At 37.1% G+C, this 23,527-nt stretch overlaps 1 protein-coding gene and 1 long non-coding RNA gene across 5 annotated transcripts; both read right to left on the bottom strand.

Annotated features, from left to right (window-relative positions):
• Positions 1-1,528: 1,528 nt before the first annotated feature.
• On the bottom strand, positions 1,529-15,913 carry LOC131737731 (uncharacterized). Of its 3 annotated transcripts, none has more exons than XR_009329335.1 (6): positions 15,782-15,913; positions 13,673-13,901; positions 9,487-9,708; positions 7,958-8,197; positions 5,793-7,389; positions 1,529-5,356 (listed from the first exon to the last, which is right to left on the bottom strand). It is a non-coding gene; the product is annotated as an uncharacterized LOC131737731 (long non-coding RNA). The 3 variants fall into 3 exon arrangements; XR_009329336.1 differs by having other exon boundaries at positions 1,529-5,903; positions 7,222-7,389; XR_009329334.1 differs by having other exon boundaries at positions 1,529-7,389.
• A 2,342-nt stretch (positions 15,914-18,255) lies between these two features.
• LOC117421057 (U6 snRNA-associated Sm-like protein LSm6) lies at positions 18,256-22,228 on the bottom strand. 2 transcript variants are annotated; one of them, XM_034034945.3, is made up of 4 exons: positions 22,151-22,228; positions 21,387-21,488; positions 18,892-19,005; positions 18,256-18,503 (listed from the first exon to the last, which is right to left on the bottom strand). In XM_034034945.3, the coding sequence occupies exons 2-4, from the start codon at positions 21,478-21,480 to the stop codon at positions 18,469-18,471; spliced, it is 243 nt and encodes an 80-aa protein (XP_033890836.1). In that variant the 5' UTR covers positions 21,481-21,488; positions 22,151-22,228; the 3' UTR covers positions 18,256-18,468. The 2 variants fall into 2 exon arrangements, with proteins under 2 accessions (XP_033890836.1, XP_033890837.1); XM_034034946.3 differs by having other exon boundaries at positions 22,161-22,213.
• Positions 22,229-23,527: the final 1,299 nt, after the last annotated feature.

Below are 23,527 nucleotides of genomic sequence, written 5' to 3'. Positions count from 1 at the left end.
TAGCACTGCCCATGCCTCAAGACACACCATCCCTACAGTGAAGTATGGTGGTGGCAGCATCATGCTGTGGGGATGCTTCTCATCAGCAGGGACTGGGCATCTTGTTAAAATTGAAGGAAGAATGGATGGAGCAAAATACAGGGAAATACTGCAAGAGAACCTGCTTCAGTCCGCTAAAAAACTGAAGCTTGGGAGGAAATTCACCTTTCAGCAGGACAATGATCCCAAGCACAAGGCCAAGGCAACATTGGAGTGGCTCAAGAACAAAAAGGTGAATGTCCTACAGAGGCCCAGTCAAAGTTCTGATCACAATTCCAGTGAGAATCTGTGGCACTATTTGAAAATTGCGGTCCACAAGCGTTGTCCAACCAACCTGAACAACCTGGAGCAAATCTGCCAAGAAGAATGAGACAAAATCACTCCGACACTGTGTTTAAAGCTGGTACATACTTACCCCAAAAGACTTAAAACTGTTATTGCAGCGAAAGGTGGCTCTACCAAATATTAATGTGTGGGGGTTGAATACTGCAACTACAATGCAAGCAAAATATTTCAGTTTTTTATTTTTCTTAAAAATATTTCCCAACATAAAACCAATGTCACCTTACAATAATTGATTTTGAGTTTCAGTGTTTTAAAATAAAATATCAAACAGAACGAAATTTCAATGTACCATTTGTAATTTAGTAATATGAGAGAATTGATCAGGGGTCTGAATACTTTTGCAAGGCACTGTATATATATATATATATATATATATATATATATATATATATATATATATATATATATATATATATATATTAGCTCAAAGAGCCAGCTGCCCAACGTTTCGATATGTTGTACATATCTTTCTCAAGGGAGCCTGTGTTTGAATCAAAACATTGGAGGTATTTATAGGTTTTTGACGGCATGACAACTACTTGTTATTGTTTACATTCAAATCCATGATTTATTCTTACATGATGTAATGGTGTTCTATATATTGTGACATCATTTTTACTTCTATCTTTGAATCTGTATTAATTCTAATTAACACTACTTTATATAAACTTATATTTTTATTATATCATGCAATGCTGGCTCTGAGGATCAGTCTAGATTTGGCCTCCCCAGCGCATCAGCATGCACAACTTTTGAATGAATTTTGTTTATTTATTTAAATGTTATATATTTATTGAAGTTAATTAGTTCATTCTTTTCATAATCGTGTTCAGTCTATTTATCCATTTACTTTCTTTTATTCTTCTATATGTCGCATTGTCTAATTTGAGCTGTTCTAATACTACAAACTTTACATCATTTATGTCATGTCCTTGACAGGTGAAGTGCTGTACTATTGGTTCATTCATTTTTTTTATTTCTAATTAATGAAAGGTTGTTCTGAATTATTTTATATAAAGTAGTTCCAGTCTCTCCAACATATTTGATTTCATGACATTTTTCACAGGCTATTCCATAAACAACATTGCTATTTTTACAGTAGGTATTAGTTTTTATGTATATATATATATATATACACTGCTGTGCAAAAGTCTTAGACATGTTGCATTTTTTCTACTCTGATGCATTATGAGCATCAACAATTTACTCAAAGCCTCCACTAGTGTTTTCTACTATTATAACAACCTTGACTTGCATTAAGAAGGAAAAACATTGAGTGAAATAGCTCGCATCACTTGATTTTCAAGGTGTGGTATCCGAAGCATAATCAACAAGTACAGAGAAACATCATCAAAGTTCAAAGAACCAACTTCCCAATGTTTCGTTATGTTTACTTTTGTCAAGGGAAAGTGTGTCTGAAAACAAACACTGGAGGTGTTTATAGGCTTTTGATGCCATGGTAACCACATTTATTTCTCTTTGAATTTAATGTCTTTGTGATGTTATTATTAGTTTATTTAGCAGACGCCTTTATCCAAGGCGACTTACAGAGACTAGGGTGTGTGAACTATGCATCAGCTGCAGAGTCACTTACAACTACGTCTCACCCGAAAGACGGAGCACAAGGAGGTTAAGTGACTTGCTCAGGGTCACACAATGAGTCATTGGCTGAGGTGGGATTTGAACCGGGGAGCTCTTGGTTACAAGCCACTTTCTTTAACCACTGGACCACACAGCCTCCTGTCATTCACTATATAGCTAATTCACTATATAGCTAATTCACTATATAGCTAATGACTCATTCACTATATAGCTAATGATGTAACAATCTACAATTTATTTCTATTTAAATCTTCAGGCATCATGGTATCTAATCTATTTATCCATTTATTTTCTTTTATTCTTCTATACTGGACATTATCTATTTTTATTTTCCAGTGCCTCTTTACATGCTTCTAAAGTTTCATGACTGTGCCACCTTCAACCCCCTTATTAACAAAATATAAATATAGCAACCTCCTTGCAAGCTGTTGCAAAATAGAATTTTTAAGAGCCCTTATTTTATTTTATTAGTGCTGCTGTAGACCTTCAAAAATGATTCCTGCCAAAGTTTTTTTTTCCACAGGCTATTCTTGCATGAATTAAAGTGCTATTATATTAGCAATAATGCTTCAATAGAATCATCAGCACGTGTTCTCATACATGAAGTAAAATCATGCACTTGTCTTAGGAGGGGTGGTTATAATACTGTTTCATTTCATGCTTTGCAATGACTGATTGTATTCGCTTATCAATACATTCACCACATCATTAAAAAAGTAAAGCCCTCGTAATATTGCAATAGTCAAACTGGAGAAGTCATGGTGATTGCATTGAAATATCGTTGTCTATGCATTCAAGCATTCGAGTCATGAAAACATATGTGTTAAGTAACCACATAGTCAATCCTGTGACAAACTATTAAAATAAAGCAACTAACCAACTCTAAAATGTCTATATAAAATAAATTTAAAACCCCCAAAGAATTATATGCCCAAAATGACTAAATCATAGTAAAAAATATTTTTTTAAAAAATAAATAAATAACAGTATGGGATAAAGACATTTATAATCCCATTCGTGAAGTTACAATAGTAGATGGTAGATGGCGCCAACCACACGCTTTCTTTGCTTTGTCTGGAATATTAACAAATTGTGTAAGGCTGACCTCCAGTGGACACCAGCAAAATGACAACCACATAATGGTATTCCTACGTCAAACTATAATATGCAAATCTAATTTTTAAGGGCTTGTTGATCCATTCACATACATTCCATTAAAAATTGGAGACTAAAAAACATCAAACTAAGAACAAGGCAGGAAAATGAAGGAATAAAAATAGGTTCAAAAGAAAAAAATAACTGGATTGCTGTGGAAATTAAATTTTATAGGGAGCTGGGGATTGGTGACTGCCAATTAAATAACTGGATGCGCTACAGCACCAAATATATGGCAACAATAATAATAATTACTGTTACAGCTTTTTGTCTAATAAAGTACAGTATAAGGCAAGTAAATAAATATGAGCTATGTAAGCCACTAGTGAATAGCAGATTAAATAAAAATACATTTGGAGGGACATTGTTTCAGCAAATTTCTTTTGACAAAGACAGCCAGGTTAATCTATGCACTAATGCACTAAAAATAAGCTGCATTTATACATTAATTTGTTCTGGAATTTCCTAAATAATGTCACTTCCCAGGAGGGGTGATCACATTGTATTCAGCCTGGACCAGGACAAAGCTGTTTTGCGTACTTGCACCAGTTCTCCACTCTCTTGGACGTGAATAATGTTGCTGTCCTGCTCGCTGAAGGACACCTCGGTCTGCACTTGTGTTTCTGGCTACGCCACCCTTCTGCTCCCTGGACCCCCACTTCTCTGTCTGCTGAAGGAAGTCTGCAGAGGACGTTTGTGTCACTACGTCCGTACCGGATCGCCTCGGTGCTGGGGAGGGGTTTCCAGCCACCATTGAGATGTCCGGCTGGTTAAGACCTTGCTCGACCAGAGACGAGTCTGTGGCAGGTGGAGGTGTGGCAGCTGACAAAAAAGAATCTTCAACACCAGAACTCAAGATGCTAGCCTTAAAACACAACACACAAAAAGAACAGGTTTCTATGCATTAGTTTGTGCTTATTATTACACAACCGTGTCTCTCAGCACCTACCAGCAGAGGGAGCTAGTCACAGAACCAAAGTGGGTCAGGAAATGCAGCAATGGCACATGGTTTCAGGAACAACTACAGTAACCAATTTTAATGGCACAGATAAACATGTCTTACACAGTTAAGTCTTGTAGCTACTTTAGAGTTTGACTTTAAATCTCAAAGGGGAATAGAATTTAATTGGACAAAGTAACTCTGCAAATATAAAGAAGGCAATATGCCATTCAAGGCAATAGACAGTCTATGAGAATGAACTGCTTCCTTGTAAAATTCTGCATTATGTTAAGTCAAAGCACAGGACGTGTAATATAGTGATGGTAAAACTGTCATTCATAATCAAATGCAAGCAGTTAAAATTACAAGATGAGTCATTGTAAACAAGGCACCATCAATATTAGTGTCTTTGTTATGCCCACATCTCACAGCATATTATTATTTATTTATTTATTTATTTATTAGCAGACACCCTTATCCAGGGCGACTTACAATTGTTACAAGATATCACATTATTTTTACATACAATTACCCATTTATACAGTTGGGTTTTTATTGGAGCAATCTAGGTAAAGTACCTTGCTCAAGGGTACAGCAGCAGTGTCCCCCCACGTGGGATTGAACCCACGACCCTCCGATCAAGAGTCCAAGCCCTAACCACTACTCCACACTGCTGCATATGCAATTAGGCAAAGCGTGAACAGCAGAAAATCTTTTTAAAGGTAAACGTTAACAAAATTATAAACAATCCTCAGAGCACACAACACAACCTTGAAATATCTAATAATCACAAAGTTCAGGGTTTACCACACATGTCCCTTGTATCAAATATCAAATTGATTAAATAATCACCAATATGCACTTTTATAAATTAAATACTCAGGACCTATGACCTATGTACAACAATGCCATCACTGCAATGGTCTTTGGTATTCCAAACTAAACCATGAACACCAATCAAATGCTCTGGACTCTTAATGTCATTTTAATGATCTCCTGCCTTTTGGACTTCCCACACCAAAACCACTAACCAGGACAATATTAGTTACTTGAACCAGTCTTTAATTGTCACGTTTGTTTTACTCTAAAAAAATCAAAATTAATGATTTAAACTTCAAGCATTATTAAACTGACTGTCTAACTGACAAGGGCACACACCACACATTCCAGCTTCAGGCAAAGAAAAAAAAAAAAAGAAAACACGTCTTTACGTCTCCATCTTCACCACAGTTCCTGCATGGCTGAAATACACCGTAAGTGCTACGGCTTCCTGCTCTGAAAAAAAAACACCATTTAGGAACAATAAATGTGAAGGAATATGAAAAAGGTAAGTAGTCTGAAGTACATGTTACTTATTACTTTGGTTATGGTTGCAATTCACTGTAGTTGCTATTAACAAATAGTCCCAAAGGATCCTGGGCTGTCAGCTGTTACATTAGGTTGAAGAATGTAGAGGCATTTTACCTGGAGAAGTTTTTATGTACAGGCGCATTCACCAAGCAGTAAATTAGTAAATCATACGGCTTAAATTTAACAGTGGAATGAGAAAAGCGAAGGGAATTTGTAACTCTTTAAACAATCTCTTGAATTTATACCTATTTCAAAGCTCTTAACGAGGTAGGTGGCTGCTTTTTATAGACTAACCTCTATTAAAGGTCTCCTGAACTACAGGGTTGGCTTGGATGGTGATTGCAGTGCTCATATACTGTACCTGTGAGTTATAAGGGGATGTTCACGAGCTGTTTTCAAAGTTGGTGGATAAGGGTAATGATTTGTCATCTTGTGAATATCAGTTCCTAAGACCTACTGACGTAAGTCACTTCTGAAATGGAATCAAACGAGTGTTAAATGACACAGGATGATGTGTCCTGTTCTGCCAATCTGTGAAATCTTTAAAATAGTGTATGTGGTGGATGGGAGTCAACATGCACAGCCAAGGAGTATAATTATTATTGATATCTTAGCAGACGCCCTTATCCAGGGCGACTTGCAATTGTTACAAGATATCACATTATTTTTACATACAATTACCCATTTATACAGTTGGGTTTTTACTGGAGCAATCTAGGTAAAGTACCTTGCTCAAGGGTACAACAGCAGTGTCCTCCACCTGGGATTGAACCCACAACCCTCCGGTCAAGAGTCCAGAACCCTAACCACTACTCCACACTGCTGCCCAAAACACAAAACACTTGGAATTGTCGATTAATTCATCCTGTGTATCTGATGCAGGAAAACAGGAGAGACAGTCATCTTGGGCTGCACATCCATCTTGGGCTGCACCACAGTCATCTTGGGCTGCACAGCCATCTTGTGCTGCACCACAGTCATCTTGGGCTGCACAGCCATCTTGGGCTGGGTTTCTTTACTTACGTTAAACTGAAAATGCCCCTTTAATTAATGAACAGGTAGTATTTTGTTATTTTTGAACAGTCCCCTTACCTCCCATACAGTATGAAAATTAATGTAATCTAAGAGCAAATGGAAGAATTCTGTATGATACATGTACAATTACACTGTTATACCTTACAAAATTAGCTAAACCATGGCTTATTATATCAGTACAGAGGAAAAAATGCTGATTGACACATCAGTTAAGGCAAAAATGTACAGTAGCCACAGATGGTATTTAAATCGATCAAGTTCTATTCTAGTGCTGAGATGTTTTTCTTTTGTTCAGTCTAGCTACCTTGCTTGCAGGCCTATGTGGTTTTCCCAAAGTGTACTTCAATTGACTACTATATATACAATCTTTAAAAAAAATACATTAGACAAGTTAGTGTTTATTTGCCTTTGACATTTTAGCATTAAGTTAAATCAGTAAACTGATATTTTACGTATGGGGTTCAGATTGTGCTCAGTGATTTACTAAATTCAGGTTAGCACTGTTACAAGGAAAATAGCTGGCAGTTTGACTGTCTACTTGTTTGATATTGATCAATATCAGTTAGTTTCATTTGCAAATGTCAGTGTTGACCTGGGCTGAACACATCAGCGAAAAAATATGCAAGTCTTATTAATAGCATGAGACTAGCAGTTAGTTCAAAAGAGGTGATATAAGTCAATCCCTTCGGTGTAGCCTCCTCATGCTCATAGCTGTAGGCAATTCATTTGTATTGTACACTTGACAACATATGCACCTTGTTGCTTTAAAATGCTCCAGTGTGAATGTGCCTCAAAGGTAACATGTGTCTTTTCTGGAGCAGGGTATTGAACATCTTGGATGCATCATGCAGGGTGCACTAGACAGCACACATGCCTCCAGCCATAATGTGACATGTAGATATTCAGCTCAAGGCATCAGGCATCTGTAAAGGATTTAAAGGTGGTCAAGTTTTTAAACTATTGGTTTGGCAACTAGCTCTGTTTGGGGATCAGTCCCACAGACACAAATTAAGGGGGCATGAAACGGCGCCAGCCATATATGATTCCTAGTACGCCCACATACGTGGAATTCACATCTTGTAGTGATTATTATCAGGCACAACAGTGCTATGTGAGAATTATCAAAGAAGTTCTGCTCATGATGCATTATACATGTTACAGTGGGGTTTTTAAATAATTGAAATCAAAATGCATTATGACAATGTACGCATTCTATGAACCCAATATATCTTGAAGATAGGAAGGCTTAAGAATAAAAGCTTATATCCAAACGCCCCATTCCACAAGCTGCCGTTTCTTGCAGGGGTGGAACAATGCTAAGAGGAGCACAGTGTTCACATTTGCAAAATAAATCATAAAGCATGATGCAGTTAAACAATTTTAATATCAAACCCATTTTTTCACATTTGAATCTCTGTTTTAAAGCTGAAAGCATGTCTCCGGGCACTGTAGAAACAAAGCCAGTGTGTATTGCTACACAGTACTACCTACCTTTCCTGTGGCTGGTATTCAGTAGGTTCTCCTGCTAGCTGTGCTTGAGGGGAGTCCTCCTCTCTCCCTGGAATCAGTGAAGATTCCTGGGTTCTGTTGTTGAAAGGACCAGGCCAATCAGGGGAGCTCCTGAGGTGTATTTTCTAGTTTCCTCTGTTTCCAAGTCTTGGGTTGGTTGTTTGGTTAATATCGGTCTAGATGTGAGGTATTGAACAGATTTGTGTGTCACAGGAGCATAAGCTGAAAAAACAAAAAACAAAGGGTGTTACAAAAATTATAAACAGCTCAAATAATTGAACAATTCTGCTTTAAATATTTAAAAAATATATATCTCCCTGTTGCAAGTCTGTTTCAAACACACTGGCAGATCATACAGACTTAAAAAGTCTGGGCTGACAGTGGGGGCTTGGTTGGCAGGTGCTTCTGTATCCAATACTGCACCCACGTTTTTCAAGGAGCAGTATAAAGAGATGATTCTTACCATGGTAATGGTTACATATCCAATGTAGCAACTGCTTTGTAATATATATATATATATATATATATATATATATATATATATATATATATATATATATACTGTATATATACTGTATATATATATAGGGTATATATATACTGTATATATATATATATATATAGGGTATATATATACTGTATATATTTATAGGGTAAAAGCTGCCCAACAGACTGCCCACTGCAGTGCGCATTAACAGAGCAATACATTTAGACACATATTTTGTTTAAAATGTTTAATACAACAGAGTTGTCTAAACATATTACTAAATGTATTGAATATACGGCCTCACTTATGAAATGGCGCTAAACCTTATGGTGCACAATAATTGCAATTAGTGTCCATGTTAATGATTTCCATATTTACTATTGCAATTTTATTTATTATCACATGTGATACTTGACATATTATGGCGCACACTAAATGTAGTGCTTCACACTATGGTAATCAGAATGAATATATGATTGTTATTGCAATGCATGCTGATGTATTTAAATGCCCATACAGCTCAGAATAGCTGTATTCACGTGGTATTTACTAAAGGACGTTAATTTTAGTGCACGCATTAAAGTGATCATTTATTAGTGTGTATAGAAACCAGGCTTTAACCACTGATAGGCATGCTATTTAAACCTTTTTTTCTGGGTTGAAAACTAGTGATGGGCAGTGTGATTCTTTTTACTGACTCGATTTGTGAAATAAATAAATACATCTTGCTGAATTTATATGAGAGTTAGTATGTGGTAAGTCAGCTAGGATAGGTCCTTCAACAGTTGTCAACAACAACACACCAGTATCCAGCAATACTGTGCATGAGAGAACAGATGTTTCTTATTTGAATATGTGGAAGTGGTTCCTACAGATGAACAGTAAGTGTGTCCAAGGGCAGAAACCCATCTTAAGTTTCTAACACCATATCAATATGCAGTTATGAATTTGCTCACAGATGAAAGCTCCTGTCAACACAGGTCTGTAAAAGGGGAGTGTCAAGTCTCAAGGAAACCATTCTTACAAGAAACATATGTCTCCGGAGGGCTGATCGGGTGCCCTCCACACGAAGGAGAGGTTTCTTTTCAGGGACTTGTCGGAGTGGGTCACGGTGTCTCCCTCCTCCAGGCAGCTCAGCAGCTTGGAGCCGGGCGGAGCGACAACAAAGGAGCCTGTGATGTGATCATCATGACACGGCGCGGTTGAATCAGGAACCCCATGAAGCTTCGACTGCTCCTCACCGCCACTGCAAACAGCAACATTGGGATGTTATTGGGTGGAGTAGAGCCAAATTACAATGCTAAAATAATGTGAAATACAGTTTTTCAGAAATGTTTTTTTTACACTGTGAAAGCCTACCCGTGCTGATGTCAGAAACCCAGCCCAGTTTTGATGTGTCATCCCACCTTGAATGCCATAATATAAACAACCAAAGTAAGTAACCCCAAAGCGGGGATTTTAATTAGCAAGTTCCTCTCCTATGACAAATAACATGCCTGTAAACTTCCCTGCTGACGTCAGAAACCCAGCCCAGTTTTGATGTGTCATCCCACCTTGAATGCCATAATATAAACAACCAAAGTAAGTAACCCCAAAGCGGGGATTTTAATTAGCAAGTTCCTCTCCTATGACAAATAACATGCCTGTAAACTTCCCTGCTGACTTCAGAAACCCAGCCCAGTTTTGATGTGTCATCCCACCTTGAATGCCATAATATAAACAACCAAAGTAAGTAACCCCAAAGCGGGGATTTTAATTAGCAAGTTCCTCTCCTATGACAAATAACATGCCTGTAAACTTCCCTGCTGCCTGCTGTTTTTCTACACCAGCCTGAATCATTCATTGAGAAAATAAAATGCAAATATGGTGTACAAATAAGCATGTCAAACTGCTGCATTATTGTTCTTTTTGTGATAATATCCTGTACCCCTTATAAAAATTTATTACGGTATTTTTGCAGTTTTACCAAGCTTTTCCCCATAGTTATACTATGCATTTACCATAGTTTACACTGGTTTGCCATGTTTATTAATATGCTTTACCCTTCTTTACAATGCTTACCTATGTTTTATTACACTTTGCTATGCTTTTACTGTGGTACATTTTTATAAGGGACTGTACACCTATATTTACAATAAATTACAGTATTTATCTAATCTGAATATTTTTCAATCTGTCTGAAGCATATTTACTTTCAACACCAGAAACGTCAGCATGTGGTGGAGCTCTATTGTAGAATGGTCTATACATCATCAGTGCTGGCTGTCCTCATCTCGCATTTTGAAAAGGTTTTATAACTGCATCAAACAAGTCTAACTGGGCCCGGAGGCCTTATGAGTTACAGGGATGACCTAGAAGAACACTGACACTCAAAGTAAGCGCAACTAGTTAGATACTTGGAAAGCTCTACCATGGCAACCTTCAGCATTGCTTACACTCCGCAACTGTGTGTCACTAGCTGAGCGTATGAGATACAGGATTCCCAAAGGGCCCTCTTCCCTTGGAAACAGGATATGACCGACTGGAAGGTCTCCTAGCTAACTGACTGCCTGAACTGCCAGGGTAATTCATCTCTACTGCCACCTCAGCCACAGAGTTGGATCCTGACTATTTAGGAGAGCCCCTGACAGCGTTTTACATCCAGGCTCCTTCCTCCACCTAGTTTACTTTCAAAGTTCTTTAGTTCCATAAAAATAGCTTTGCTGGTCCATATACAAGATTTACTCCAAAGATTGTTTTTTTTTCACGACACATCTTACTAGGATAAGTTATATATGGATATACTGTAAAACACTTTTGAACCAACAAAGTGTGAAAATAAATCAACTCAAAAGAGGTCCATTGAAGAACAACATTGGTTTTACAGTAAAGCTATAGCTACGCTTGAATTCAACACTACATAATATCATTCTAGAATCAGAGCTTTGCTACAGACTCCAGATGTCTGTGTATTCAATTGTTCTAATACAACATTTTAAATAGCATTATAACAATTGAAAAGATGTTCTTGTTAAAATGTGACATATTGAAACTGCACAAAGATATTTCATCAGCCACCCTGCATGTTTAGTTGCCTTATAAACCCTTCCAATGATATTAAATAGCAATGCGCAGACTCTGGCCCAATCAGCAGAAGTCAGTGGAGTGCAGCGATGTTCAGAGTCTCACTCCACAGGTAATTTCACAAGTTCTCCACAGCTCATTAATTCAGCTTATTAGTTCAAAGTAATGGCCTCTAACCAGTATTAAAGCTTGTGCTCTGTGCCAGCCAAATCACATCTGACTGTGGGCTAGGTTATTGAGAGCCCTGTTAGCATACTTAGGAAATGCAGTTATTTGTTTAGTTATGCTCCCCGAGTCCCTGAGATTATCACTGATTTATTTTATTAACATCACACTGTCCCCGGCATTTTGAAAAGGACTTACCTAGAATCACATTTGATAATTTGTCAAACAGCTTTGAATTGCATTCACTAAATAAAATTACCAGCAGTAAGATTGTAAGGTCATAGGTTATATTTCTGGCCAAGGTTAAAATTAGTCTAAATTGAGTCTTCTATGGTAGGCTAAAAGCTAGTCCACTATGTAGGTTTTATCAGGCATGATTTAGGAGCTGTTTTGTACTGTCAAATTCTGATTGAGAAGTCTAACCATACCCAGAATAGAGAATAGAGACCTAAAATGTGTCTCTTGTGTATCATATTAGACACATTTTTGTAGTGATTCCTGCTCAAGGGAATTGTAGAAACAGGAACCTACACCTTGAAATCCTGTCATGTAGATTGATTTTTGTAACCGAGCCAAAGGTAGAAATAACAATATACAGTAAAATATACTCTTCAGTCAAGTATCTGTATTACAGGAAGATTTGTATTATATATTTATATACCTTAGTTATGGATACATTGTTTTTCAATCCAGAAGCAGCTCTATATGCATTATTCCTGTCAAATAAAAGTGCTGCTTAGACCCTTTGAAATAGAAGGGCAAACATACTAGGAATTAAACTACTTAATTTAAGTTAATAAATAAAAACTACTTTGAATATATTTCTTGCTAATTCTGATTAATGTTGTAACAATAAAAGGGTTTTACTTCTTTCAGAGAAAAAAAGGGTAGTTCTGATGACAGTTTGGAGTGAAAAGCTTGTATAAACAATCCTCCCGATGTATGTTAGTTATGTCCGCTTCAGGCCCCAAGGCCCCAAATGTGGCCATGCCTCAACAGATTTCCATGGGTTTTCTCTGCACACAATAAAAATAAAAATCAGTAATAAAGGGGGTGTATTACTGTGAAAGAGAGCAAATGATTCTTGGTGTTAGATCTCCCTCCCGACCTGCGAGGGCGCTGTGTAAAGGGAACAGAGTATCCTGGACTAAATGGCATGACAGTTTATTCCCAGGGTTAGATGGAAGTCGGCCATCTAGAAAGAGGGCGGAGCTACGGTACACAAACTCAATGACCTGGACGGGAAACGGTGTGGCATCCGCGGATTGGAGGAGCGGATGTGCTCGTTAACCAAGGGGTCATGAGTGAGGGTATAAAAAGCGGACGTAGTAAAGTGATCTGTTCCTTTGTAAATGGTTAGAGAAAACCTAAAAGGATAAATGGTGAAAATGTGAGTGTTGTGTTTGTACTGTCTTGCTTAAAAACTGTTTGTTTGTTGTTTAGACTACTAACACGATCTGGAGCTGTAGCCAAAAGCCAGCACCAAACCGGACACCAGCACTTCCCTTGTTTCACGAAGAACTGTATTTGCACTACGAGCACTAATTCACTCACTAAAGAACCTGTGTATTTGTTTTGTGTTAAGTGTGGGTGTATAAAGAACAAGACTATTGGTTACAGGTCAAACCCGGGGATTATAAATAAAATGATACACGCCTCTGTATCACTTTGCTTCATTATTGTTTACTGTTGTTTGCCGTCAGGCTCTGGACAAAATACAATCAATGAACACCGTTGCACCTGGATATTGTTGTCTGTCTGTTTCTTCTGCACTGCTATATTACCTTCACCTGCACACACTTCCCCACTTTGCCACAATTCCCTATAATATTGTATTATATAAGTTGCTGTTCTCCAATACAATAGTACTCAATTATTTTTAGCATCATAGGGGATATCCTGTTCTCTGCTTATATAGGAGGAGCACTGAGGCTGAACACCAAACTGCTGCTTAGCTAACAGAAACGAGAAGGCTCACTCACCAGGCACCCCGTCTCCTGGCAGGTAGGAGGCTCTGTCGGTGTGGAGTGTGATGTGGTTGTTGTGGGGGTTGTGGGGCTGAGCTCGGATGTGTCTCGGCTTCATATCGGCACAGGCAGAGGGGTTGGCTCCGTGTGAGAATCCTGAGGTGCAGGAGACCAGAGTGAGGGCAACTCCCAACCAGCCCACCAGCACTGCTCCGCTTCTCATCCCCTGGAAAACCTTCTGAGACTAAGACATCACGGGAGGAAAACAGTTAACACCACAAGTGTGTATCCATAAGGCTATCCAGACCTCTTACAATCTTTCACCCAATTTGAGACCAATTCAAATCTTAAAGAAAAAACTTCGACATTTAGTGTGAGACTCTTATATGAGACGTAAAACCAAGGTCCTATTGTAAGTGACTCTGCAGTAGTTGTTGATGCACAGTTCACCCCCTAGTTTCTGTAAGTCGCTTCGGATAAAAGCATCTGCTAAATGACTAATTAATAATAATAATAATAATAATAATAATAATAATAATAATAATAATAATAATAAAAAAATATTAACTTATTTTCAATTTGACCAAGATAGGTACTGCGATCCACTGTAACAATATCAAATGTGATTCTTTTTGTCTGAGAGTTATTACCTTGTTGTGTAGTGGTAGGCTATGCTTGAGTATATTGAACCTTTTTCTTTTAAGTGACAGTTGTTATACAAAACCTCTGTACCATTATGTCTTCCAACTCTTAGGAAATATAACTCATGTTACCTCAGGTAACATAGTCCATTACTAGTGCTAACCAGAGTACGTGGAACCAGCTATTAGAGTTCATTAGCAAACAATTTTTCTTAGGAAGAAATAGTTATAAGTTAAAAACTTATGTGTGGCTAGGATACATTCTGTATTACCTATTAATAGCATTGGTACATTTATTCATTTCTTTTTCCTATGGAAACAAATTTACGAAATGTTGAACATACTTTGAAACCAAGAAAACAAGGTAGTACAGTTTATGAAGATTCAAAGGCCTGCACCAGCATTCTCTAAATTTGCGTATTTAGAAAAATGGCATCCCTTTTGTCTTCATCATGCGGTTCAGACTGAGGTATGAGGCAGTGAACCACTTCCCACTAAGTGATTTTCACATCATCCAGCAACAACACTAAATGTCAGCCTTCAGATAAATTGAGAGTTATGATTCTTTTTCATGAATCAGCAAAGAACTCACCCTTGAAAATGGTTACTATGTGCATGAGGTGTCTTTATTGGGGAGGAAGTCATTCAAATAATTAATCACTGGAACATTTTAACACAGGATGGATTTTACTGCTATAAATAGGCACCAGTCAGGGTAGTTTCTGAACCACTGCTGAACATTTTTAGATATGAAATCCATCAAGTTTTCACAGGTATATTCCGAATAGTTTTTTTTAAGGTATGAATTGCACTTACAGATTATGTATAAGGACCAAACAGACAAGGTTATAATATCAAAATATACCTTTTACACATTAATTACTTTCTGGTGCAGCAGTCGTGCTAATTTAGAGCCATGGTTAATTAATCAAAAGCAAGTGCACATTTTCAGAGATGAATAAAACCGTTGGTAATATTATAAAACTTGCCAGAAACATCTTGTAAGTTTTATTCCTCTTTGAAAATGTGTCTTTGCACTTGCTTCAAAATAGGACTGTTATTGGTCCCTAAAAGTCAAGACCTGGAACCACTAGTTTGAAATATTGGCTAAAATATGCATGTTGTAAATCCCATTCGGTGCATCTTTAGTTTGTGTTATATTTTTTAAAAAATAATTTCTATAAAGTTATATACTATATGGCCATAGTGTATTATATTCATGGAAAGAAACAGTATAGTCAGATTAAATGGATTCCTAATGTTTAATCCCCAAGTGAAACCGAACAGGCTAATCTTCACAAGCAATTCATATCTCACCAGAAAGTATTCTTGCAGAATAGCCTTTAAAGGTGTTCTATACAAAATGTAAAGCAAACATTTCAACAAGGTTGTTATTATCAGTAATGACTTGCATGCAATTAGCATACTAAATCACATCCTATTCCCCCCACAGCCATCCATAAAGTGAAGTGAATGCACTTACCTTTATATACATTTTCCTTTAGTTTGATGTCGGAGAAGGCCACGTGTGAAGTATTTCCAAAATTTAGAATGATACATCCTGGAGAAGAGTTAGCTCCGCTCCTTCTCAAATAGGAAGTGCGGCAGCTGTTGCTTAATACCTACAGGAACTTTCTGACACCTTATCCTTTCTTTAATCTCATTACTTCTCAGCCCCCCCCCCTCCCCCCCTCTCAAGGCCGCAGTCTTTGCCATGTAAATAATGGGGAATTATATGTTTCTGTAAGAGATGATCTGGGGAGCAGTTTATCCTGCCTCAGCTGGAGCGCCTCATTGTTTTCTTTTCTTCAGACGTAGGAAGTTTCTTGAACAAAGCTTTTCTGCTACACTGAGCCTACCGTACTAGGCATTGCTAACCTGCGTGCCAGGCATAATGGATTGTGTAATGGTATTCACGATGGGTTGTCTTTCCCCAAAATCAGCTTGGCTAATATCAAGCAATCTGAGTCAGTGGAACTAGTCTGTGATCTGATTGCCATACAAGACAGAATCTGTATTTTTTTTAATATTGCTGTGTTGTGTAAAGACAGTAGCAACTTTATAGAAAAGCTTGTGAATAAAACAGTCGCCCCACCATGCTGTAAATACAGAATTGGAGCGATCAGGATCATGACAAGTCTGACTCTTAATAACACGTCTTTAGCAAGTTGGATAAGCAAGCCAAACGTCAAGTTTTTTTTTGCTTCAGTGCAACTTTTGTTCCTAAAAAACTGTTAATGTAATATTGCAGAACTGAAAATAGAATACTCAAGTGGACTGTTTCATAGTAAATTGCATTTTTTATGTTAAAATATTTTATGCAAATTTTGTGACTGTGTTCAGTATTAAAGCTTCATATTGGCAGTTATTTTGGTCTCTGTGTAACTTAAAATAATAAATTTGCAGCAATCATTACCCTAACCCTTCTCTCATCGTTATCTGAATATGACTAATAAATCTTCAGCAAGGCCAACAAGATCTATTGCTTTTATTGACATCTTGGTTGATATGGAATATCCTTTCCTGTAAATCTCAGCATTATACTGTTTGTAACAGAATGCAGTACCAGTTCTTCTAAATGCATATAATGAGACACATACAAATATTTTAAAATAAAACAATAATGTTTTTGCTATAGCAGTTGTCAATTGTATGCATACTGAAGTCAGTTATGGATTTTTTTAAAAAGTTCATTCTTATTTTACTATGCTAGGAAACTAGATTTTCTATATACTTTTAGATTACACAACAAAATCCATTGTTAATTCATGAACATTGAACAATATACCCTTGTCACTCACATCGGAAGTACCACATACTCCTATTGATGGGGCCATTGCCATTTCATAAAGATCTGCATATGAAATACATTTGTAAATGTGGCAATTTGCTCTTATATAAAATGCATTTGTATATATAACAAAGAGCACAATACCAGTGTCACTGAATGACTAATGGAATACCACTGAAAGTGTCTAGCGATATGCTTAATGATTAATCAGCGTATACCTTTTAAACATCGAATGACAGGTTATATTTTAAATCGCCTCTCACAAAATTATAAGAAATTATTTACATATACAAATACTTACTAATTTCACAAATAAAAAAGCCCTGTGTTCTTACTCTGGAGGGTCACTAATGTTTCGGGGGGGGGGGGGGGGGAAATTAGGCCCTGTTTGTATTTATGGTAGGTCCAAATTTTAACATTTAGTGGTGTGTGAATATTTGTTTATTTCCATTCTAGATGCTTCTTGCACTTGCAGCATTAAACTACATAATGGCACCATGTTGAGCATGAAACCCAATCAAAGAAACCATCCATCTTATAAGAATTTGGGATGTACAGTTGTAATAAAACGGATTATCCTACTATCAATCGATATAATACCAATACATACAATTTTCACTTTAGTTAAAGTGAAGATTGTATGTATTTTTTTTTTTAGCCCCAAACTAAAAACATGGTTATTTTTTTTGTTTTTTTTACCGAAAAGGGATCACGTAGCGTATCAGACAAATGTTCACTAGTGACTTGGCCAACAGTCAGCCGAGTAAAATCACAAACGTTTACACATGTAGGGAAAATATCCCCACGAGACTCGAGCCACACAAAAATCAAATCCACAACACATTATGAAGGCTGGCCTCCAGGTGCCCAGATGAATTGTCCTCATCAGTCTGAATCCATGTCCAAACAAGTAAAAACCTCCTATCAACGCTGCAGAGCCGCAACGTCAGGGTTCTTTTCATTTTTTGTTTACTACTGTAAGTTGCCCTGGATAAGGGTGTCTGCTAAGAAATAAATTGTTGTCCTCAGTGTCTTGTTTTGTTCATTTGTATTGATACATTTTACCTTTTCAGGTGCTTGTTGAACATGTACTTGGTAAGGCTAATGTTAAAAATACACAGGTTATTTTTTATAAAAAATAAAGATTAAAAAAGATAAAAACGATATACTCTGCACAAACTGTTTATTGAAATCATCTTTTCATATACCAAAAACACCTCCAATCAAACTAGAACAACCAATTACAACAGAAGCAGATTTTGAAAGACTGGAGTACAGAGGCTGAGATACAACATGAATGCTTTAAAAAAATAAAGTTAAAAGAAAATCAAAACAACCAATATTTAAAAAAAAAAAAAAAAAATGAAGTACAGTCTTCATTACATCTTCCTCTTTTGAGTGCTTATGTACAACACTGAAAGAGAAACAAATAAAAAAACATGTTATAGGAAAAGCAAGGTATTTTTGTTTTGTTTAAGGAAAATATACAATAGATCAAAAAGAGAGAGGTTACAGTTAAATAAATAAAATGTTTGTGCCATTGCCTAAAATCATGATGTAAACAGCGCCAGTATCATGTCCACAGCCTACACTACACTCTGGCAAAAGCAAATTCCTGCATCATTTAGCCCAACAACATGCTTCATGTTCAATACGTACGGCACATTTAAAAAATTAGGTCTTCTTAATTTTCTATATATGCTGTACAAGAACAGCTGTGTTGGGGACAAAGGCATTCCTGCAAGTTTTTTTTGTTTTTTTTTTTTAATTTCACTTCACAACAGGGCTTGTTTAATACCTACCATTGTTACCCCTCAGAAATGCATCTCCATATTTGTTCTTCAGCTGCCCGTTGACATACTCTTCCGTCTGCTCCACTGCAATGTTCATGTACCCATCCAGACATGCCAGGACACCTAAATGTTACGAAAGGAACTGAACTTGTTATATCTAGGAGTTCCAGCCAGCCCAGCTGATAAAAGGGCCTCAACAGGCTACTGCAGTTCATGGTTATTACAGTACTGCTGCTTTTCAATCACATATTTTCACATCAAACACCATTACACAATGTGATATCATGTCAAACACCATTGCTCTTAAAACAGCACATTTTAAATACTCCTGTTCTTAAGAAAAACTGTATTCTGCTCCCAACATTAAAGTACACATAGCAAACAAAACAATTCCAGTATCAGATATGTATTATCATTTCATAGATTTCCCATTTTCCTGTATGAAAGACACACATTATGTTATACATGTATTTGACTTAATGGTATTTGATGTATAGCTTCTAAAAAACAATAAAATTGGCGAACATATCTTGCACTCTTTTCCATGATGTGCTTCACATTGAAGGAATGCATCAGCGCATGTGAGCATTTATTTTCTTTAAAAACTCAAACTCCCAAAAAGCTAGACGCACTGGCTTACATTTGCGTATCAATCACGGCTTTCCTTATGACCGAGGTGTTTTTAAATGGCAATATAATTCCTTTAGGAAGTTGCTTGAAAGTACAGCATTGAGGGATCTGCAAAAACGCTTGCTGTGTTGATGTGGTAAACTTAAGGCTGCTACCCAGCATACGCGATGCGGCATGCAGAACTGTGCAGCGGTGCTTCTAAATGACTAGAACCTATACTTTTGAGAAGTATCTTTTACGCCACAGGCGACGAGCAGGCAAATCAGCAGCGGCATCAGGACGGCACTGGAGGGACGCAAAATAAATACAGGATTGAAACCTTTAAAAAAAAAAAAAACATTGACGCGCGTCAACGCGGGCATTGAGCTATCAGAGAACAGCTTCAATGCACGTGGTCCAGCAGGGTGAAGCAGTATCCAAAATCAGAGAAAATAATAACACTTTTTGAAAAAATACTCAAGAGCTCTATGACAAAGGGCATCACAATTATAAAGTTACAGATTTGAAAGATAATATACGAGATAGGGGTGGGACAAATACAATGGTTCCAAATAAATTTCTTTAAGGTCTCACTGAACCGACACATTTCAATCGAATGCCGGTTAAACTTTTAAAATCAGTCAGGTTGTGCTGTGTGTATAATCTCCAAAGTGCTTTCAATTAAAAACAAATTTTCGCCTTTTAATCTGCAGACAGGTTAGTTTCGTGTGGCCGATGCAGATCTACATTATAAACACATAAGCATAACAAACTGCGTAACGTCTTCAGGTAGGGCTTTAACAAACAAACAAACAAAAAACTGAACCGAAATTTAATTTGAACATGGTGACGCTCTTAAATGATGTCATTAGGTTCTGCAGAGTGCTTTCGATTCAAAGGGAATTGTCGGCTTTTTACCATGTATGTTTTGCCTCATCTCAATTTAAAACCTCAACATCAATAGATTGAAGAACTGCAACAAGAGGGATTTTTTTTTAAAAAAACCCTACCTGAAGACGTTACACACTGTTGTTATGCTTATGTGTTTATAATGTGGATCTGCATCGGCCACGCGAAACTCACCTGTCTACAGATTAAAAGGCGACAATTAGTTTAATTGAAAGCACTTGAGATTATACACACACACACACACACAGCACAAGCTGACTGATTTAAAAGTTTAACCGGCTTTCAATTGAAATGTGTCGGTTCATGAGACCTTAAAGGAAAATTATTCGGAACCGCTGTATTTGTCCCATCCCTAATATGAGAGTTCATTTCGAAGGAACTGAATAAGCCTGGTGTGTGATTTATTGACATGTGTTGAAATACAGTCAGAGAAGACACTTATAATTACTACATCATGTTGACGAATATGTGCCAGTCCATTTTGTTGCGCTTTGTTAGCAAGCAGTCGTGATATGCGTTTTATACGAGTTGTCAAAGGGTCTTCAATGCAGTTCAAAATGTTGAAGGTCCTTTTTATAAAGTTCTGCGTTTTATGGTTAAAACCCCTCTGCTGTGTATTTTTATTTCTTAAAGTTTAAATCGTTTTTTTTGTTTGTTTTTTACTTTGAATACATTAGATGCCTTAGATGTTTCTTCTCTGTTAGTACTGTTGATGTATTTATGCGTCTCTATGTGTGATGGCTGCCAATACGTAAGGACTTGTCACTTGAGTAATTAGGGGTTGAGTATTCAAAACTTATTCTTGGTATATTCAAATATCTTATTATTCGAAAATCACAGTTTAAGTATTAATCATAAAAAAGAAAAAAATCGTTTCTTCATGGATATTCGAAATACTGGCGATCACAAATTCACTACCATGCCATTGTGGCGAAAGATTCTTCTACATGTCATATAATTAAGAAATATTTGAAAACTGGTCCTACCTCGGTAATCAACCCCAGAATTCAGTTTCACAACCACTGGTCTTCCAATGATCTGCTTCAAGAAGTCACTGGGAGTTTGTTTCCGAAGACTCATTTTCAAACCTGAGACAAGAAAAAGGGATAGATTTGTGTTTTTTACAGATAGTGCCAGTACTGTGAAATTATTATACATTTTAAATCGTTTCTATTATCAGTTATGTAGGAGGACCACGCGTTACAAGGGAACAAATGATTCGCGGTCACTGTTTCATGAAGGAAGTACTGTAGACTGCAATATTCAAAGCACTCTTCGTAAGTTTTACTGTTTTGGTTTAAGTGATACATGTTACATTTGAACTGGATTGGCCAAGTTATAGTATTTGTATTTCTGCGAACCCTGTAAAAACCCATAACATTACAAAACATACATATCTCTGCAGTAACACCTCCTACATAACTGATAATACTAGAAACCATTTAAAATGTATAATAATTTCACAGTACTGGCACTATCTGTAAAAAAAAAAAAAAAAACCTGCAAATTATACTAGGTTACAACTGTATTTAAACACAGTTGCTTCCAAATATAGTTAAAAACAAAGGCCTCAATCGTTGCGTCTTTTACTTTCTAAATCCACAATAGCTAATTCTAAGCAAAGCAAATTACAAGGCAATAATACTACTGTGTATGCATCATCTACATTTCCACACATTAGGACAATCCTTCCCACGCAAGGGAATTTTAAAGAAAGAATATGTATTTTCGCTGCCCTGCTGCTACACACCGTTCCTTACCCCGTCCACGATCCTTGATAAATTCTAAAGCTCCAACCTAGCCAATCGACAGCTTATACAGTCTCTGACGTAATACGGGAGCTCCATAGGGAAAAAAGCAAAGCCGTAAAACGACGGTGTTGTTTTATTCAAATCACATTTCTTCAGTGGAGTTCAGAATCAGAACTATATTATTTGCAGATTTTTCGTGTTTCAGTAAGTGCAATATTTTTTTTGAACGGTCTGCTACCTAGATATAGGAGATGAAATGAGTAGAATGTTAACATTTAGCAAAACAGATGTTAAATCCACTTTTCAAAGACTTGGTAGTGGCTCCTAGCGGGTCACCTAGTTAAAGGCGTTGTTGGAGAATTAAATGTATACGGCGTGTTTAGCTTTTCGAGGCCCTTCCAATCACACATTAAAAAAAAACAAAAAAAAAAAACAACCTTTTTGTGCTTGGAAAGTTTCTCTTTACATAACAACCATAACGAAAGTTTAATGATAACCTGAAGTATTGCCAAGCTTTGTAAACCCACAGAGGTAGGGAAATTATGTATTTAAATAGAAATAACAATAAAATAAAATAAAATAAAATAAACCATTGATAATCATGGGAAAAGCATGAGGAAACTGTTATATTCAGGTTACCGGTAAGCAAAGTATAGACGTTGTCTAACAGTTGTAATATATGCCTTCTGAATAATATTGTAGCGTACAAGCTTTTCAGAAACAGAAGAAATCCAAGAGGTGAGAAGAGACGAGACGAGACAGGTCCAGTCTCGGCTACCCACTGTTACTTGTTGCCCCGATCTCGCAGGCTCCCCTTAACTATTATAATAATTATTATTATTATTATTATTATTATTATTATTATTATTATTATTAGTAGTAGTAGTAGTAGTAGTCCTATTTAGTGCCAGTAGGGGGACTACACCGCCCACCCAGTGACAGTCAGGTGCACCGGCTGCCTAATGGCAGGCGGACAAAAATTCAGTTTAGCAACCCCTACATAAACAGGGGTGCTAACAAAAACTGGCAACTAACTAATTTTAACCAAAAAACCGGTAAAAGGACTGTAAATTAAATATTTAGAATGAAAGGGGAGGTGGAACAGAGCACGCCCCCAAGAGCCCACTGGTCGACAAAGGTGGCCATGTCGCCAGCAGACTCCGCGTGGGCGTGCTCCAACTTAACCCGGGATCGGACAAGGGCCCTGAACATGGCCCCACAGTCAAAGAGACCCTCCCCGATCATCTTACGCTTCCTGGTCTTGTAGATGGCGAGTCTAGCAAGAGCCAGGAGCAGATTCACGAGGAGGTCCCTCTTCTTGGTGGAGCCATGAACAGGGTGCCCGAATATGAGGAGGGTGGGTGAAAAAATGCAGC

The sequence above is a fragment of the Acipenser ruthenus genome, chromosome 1 (assembly GCF_902713425.1).
Source record: "Acipenser ruthenus chromosome 1, fAciRut3.2 maternal haplotype, whole genome shotgun sequence".
Taxonomy (NCBI): Eukaryota; Metazoa; Chordata; class Actinopteri; order Acipenseriformes; family Acipenseridae; genus Acipenser; species Acipenser ruthenus.
Note: the sequence above shows the minus strand (reverse complement) of the source record. Positions and strands in the feature narration are given on the sequence as shown.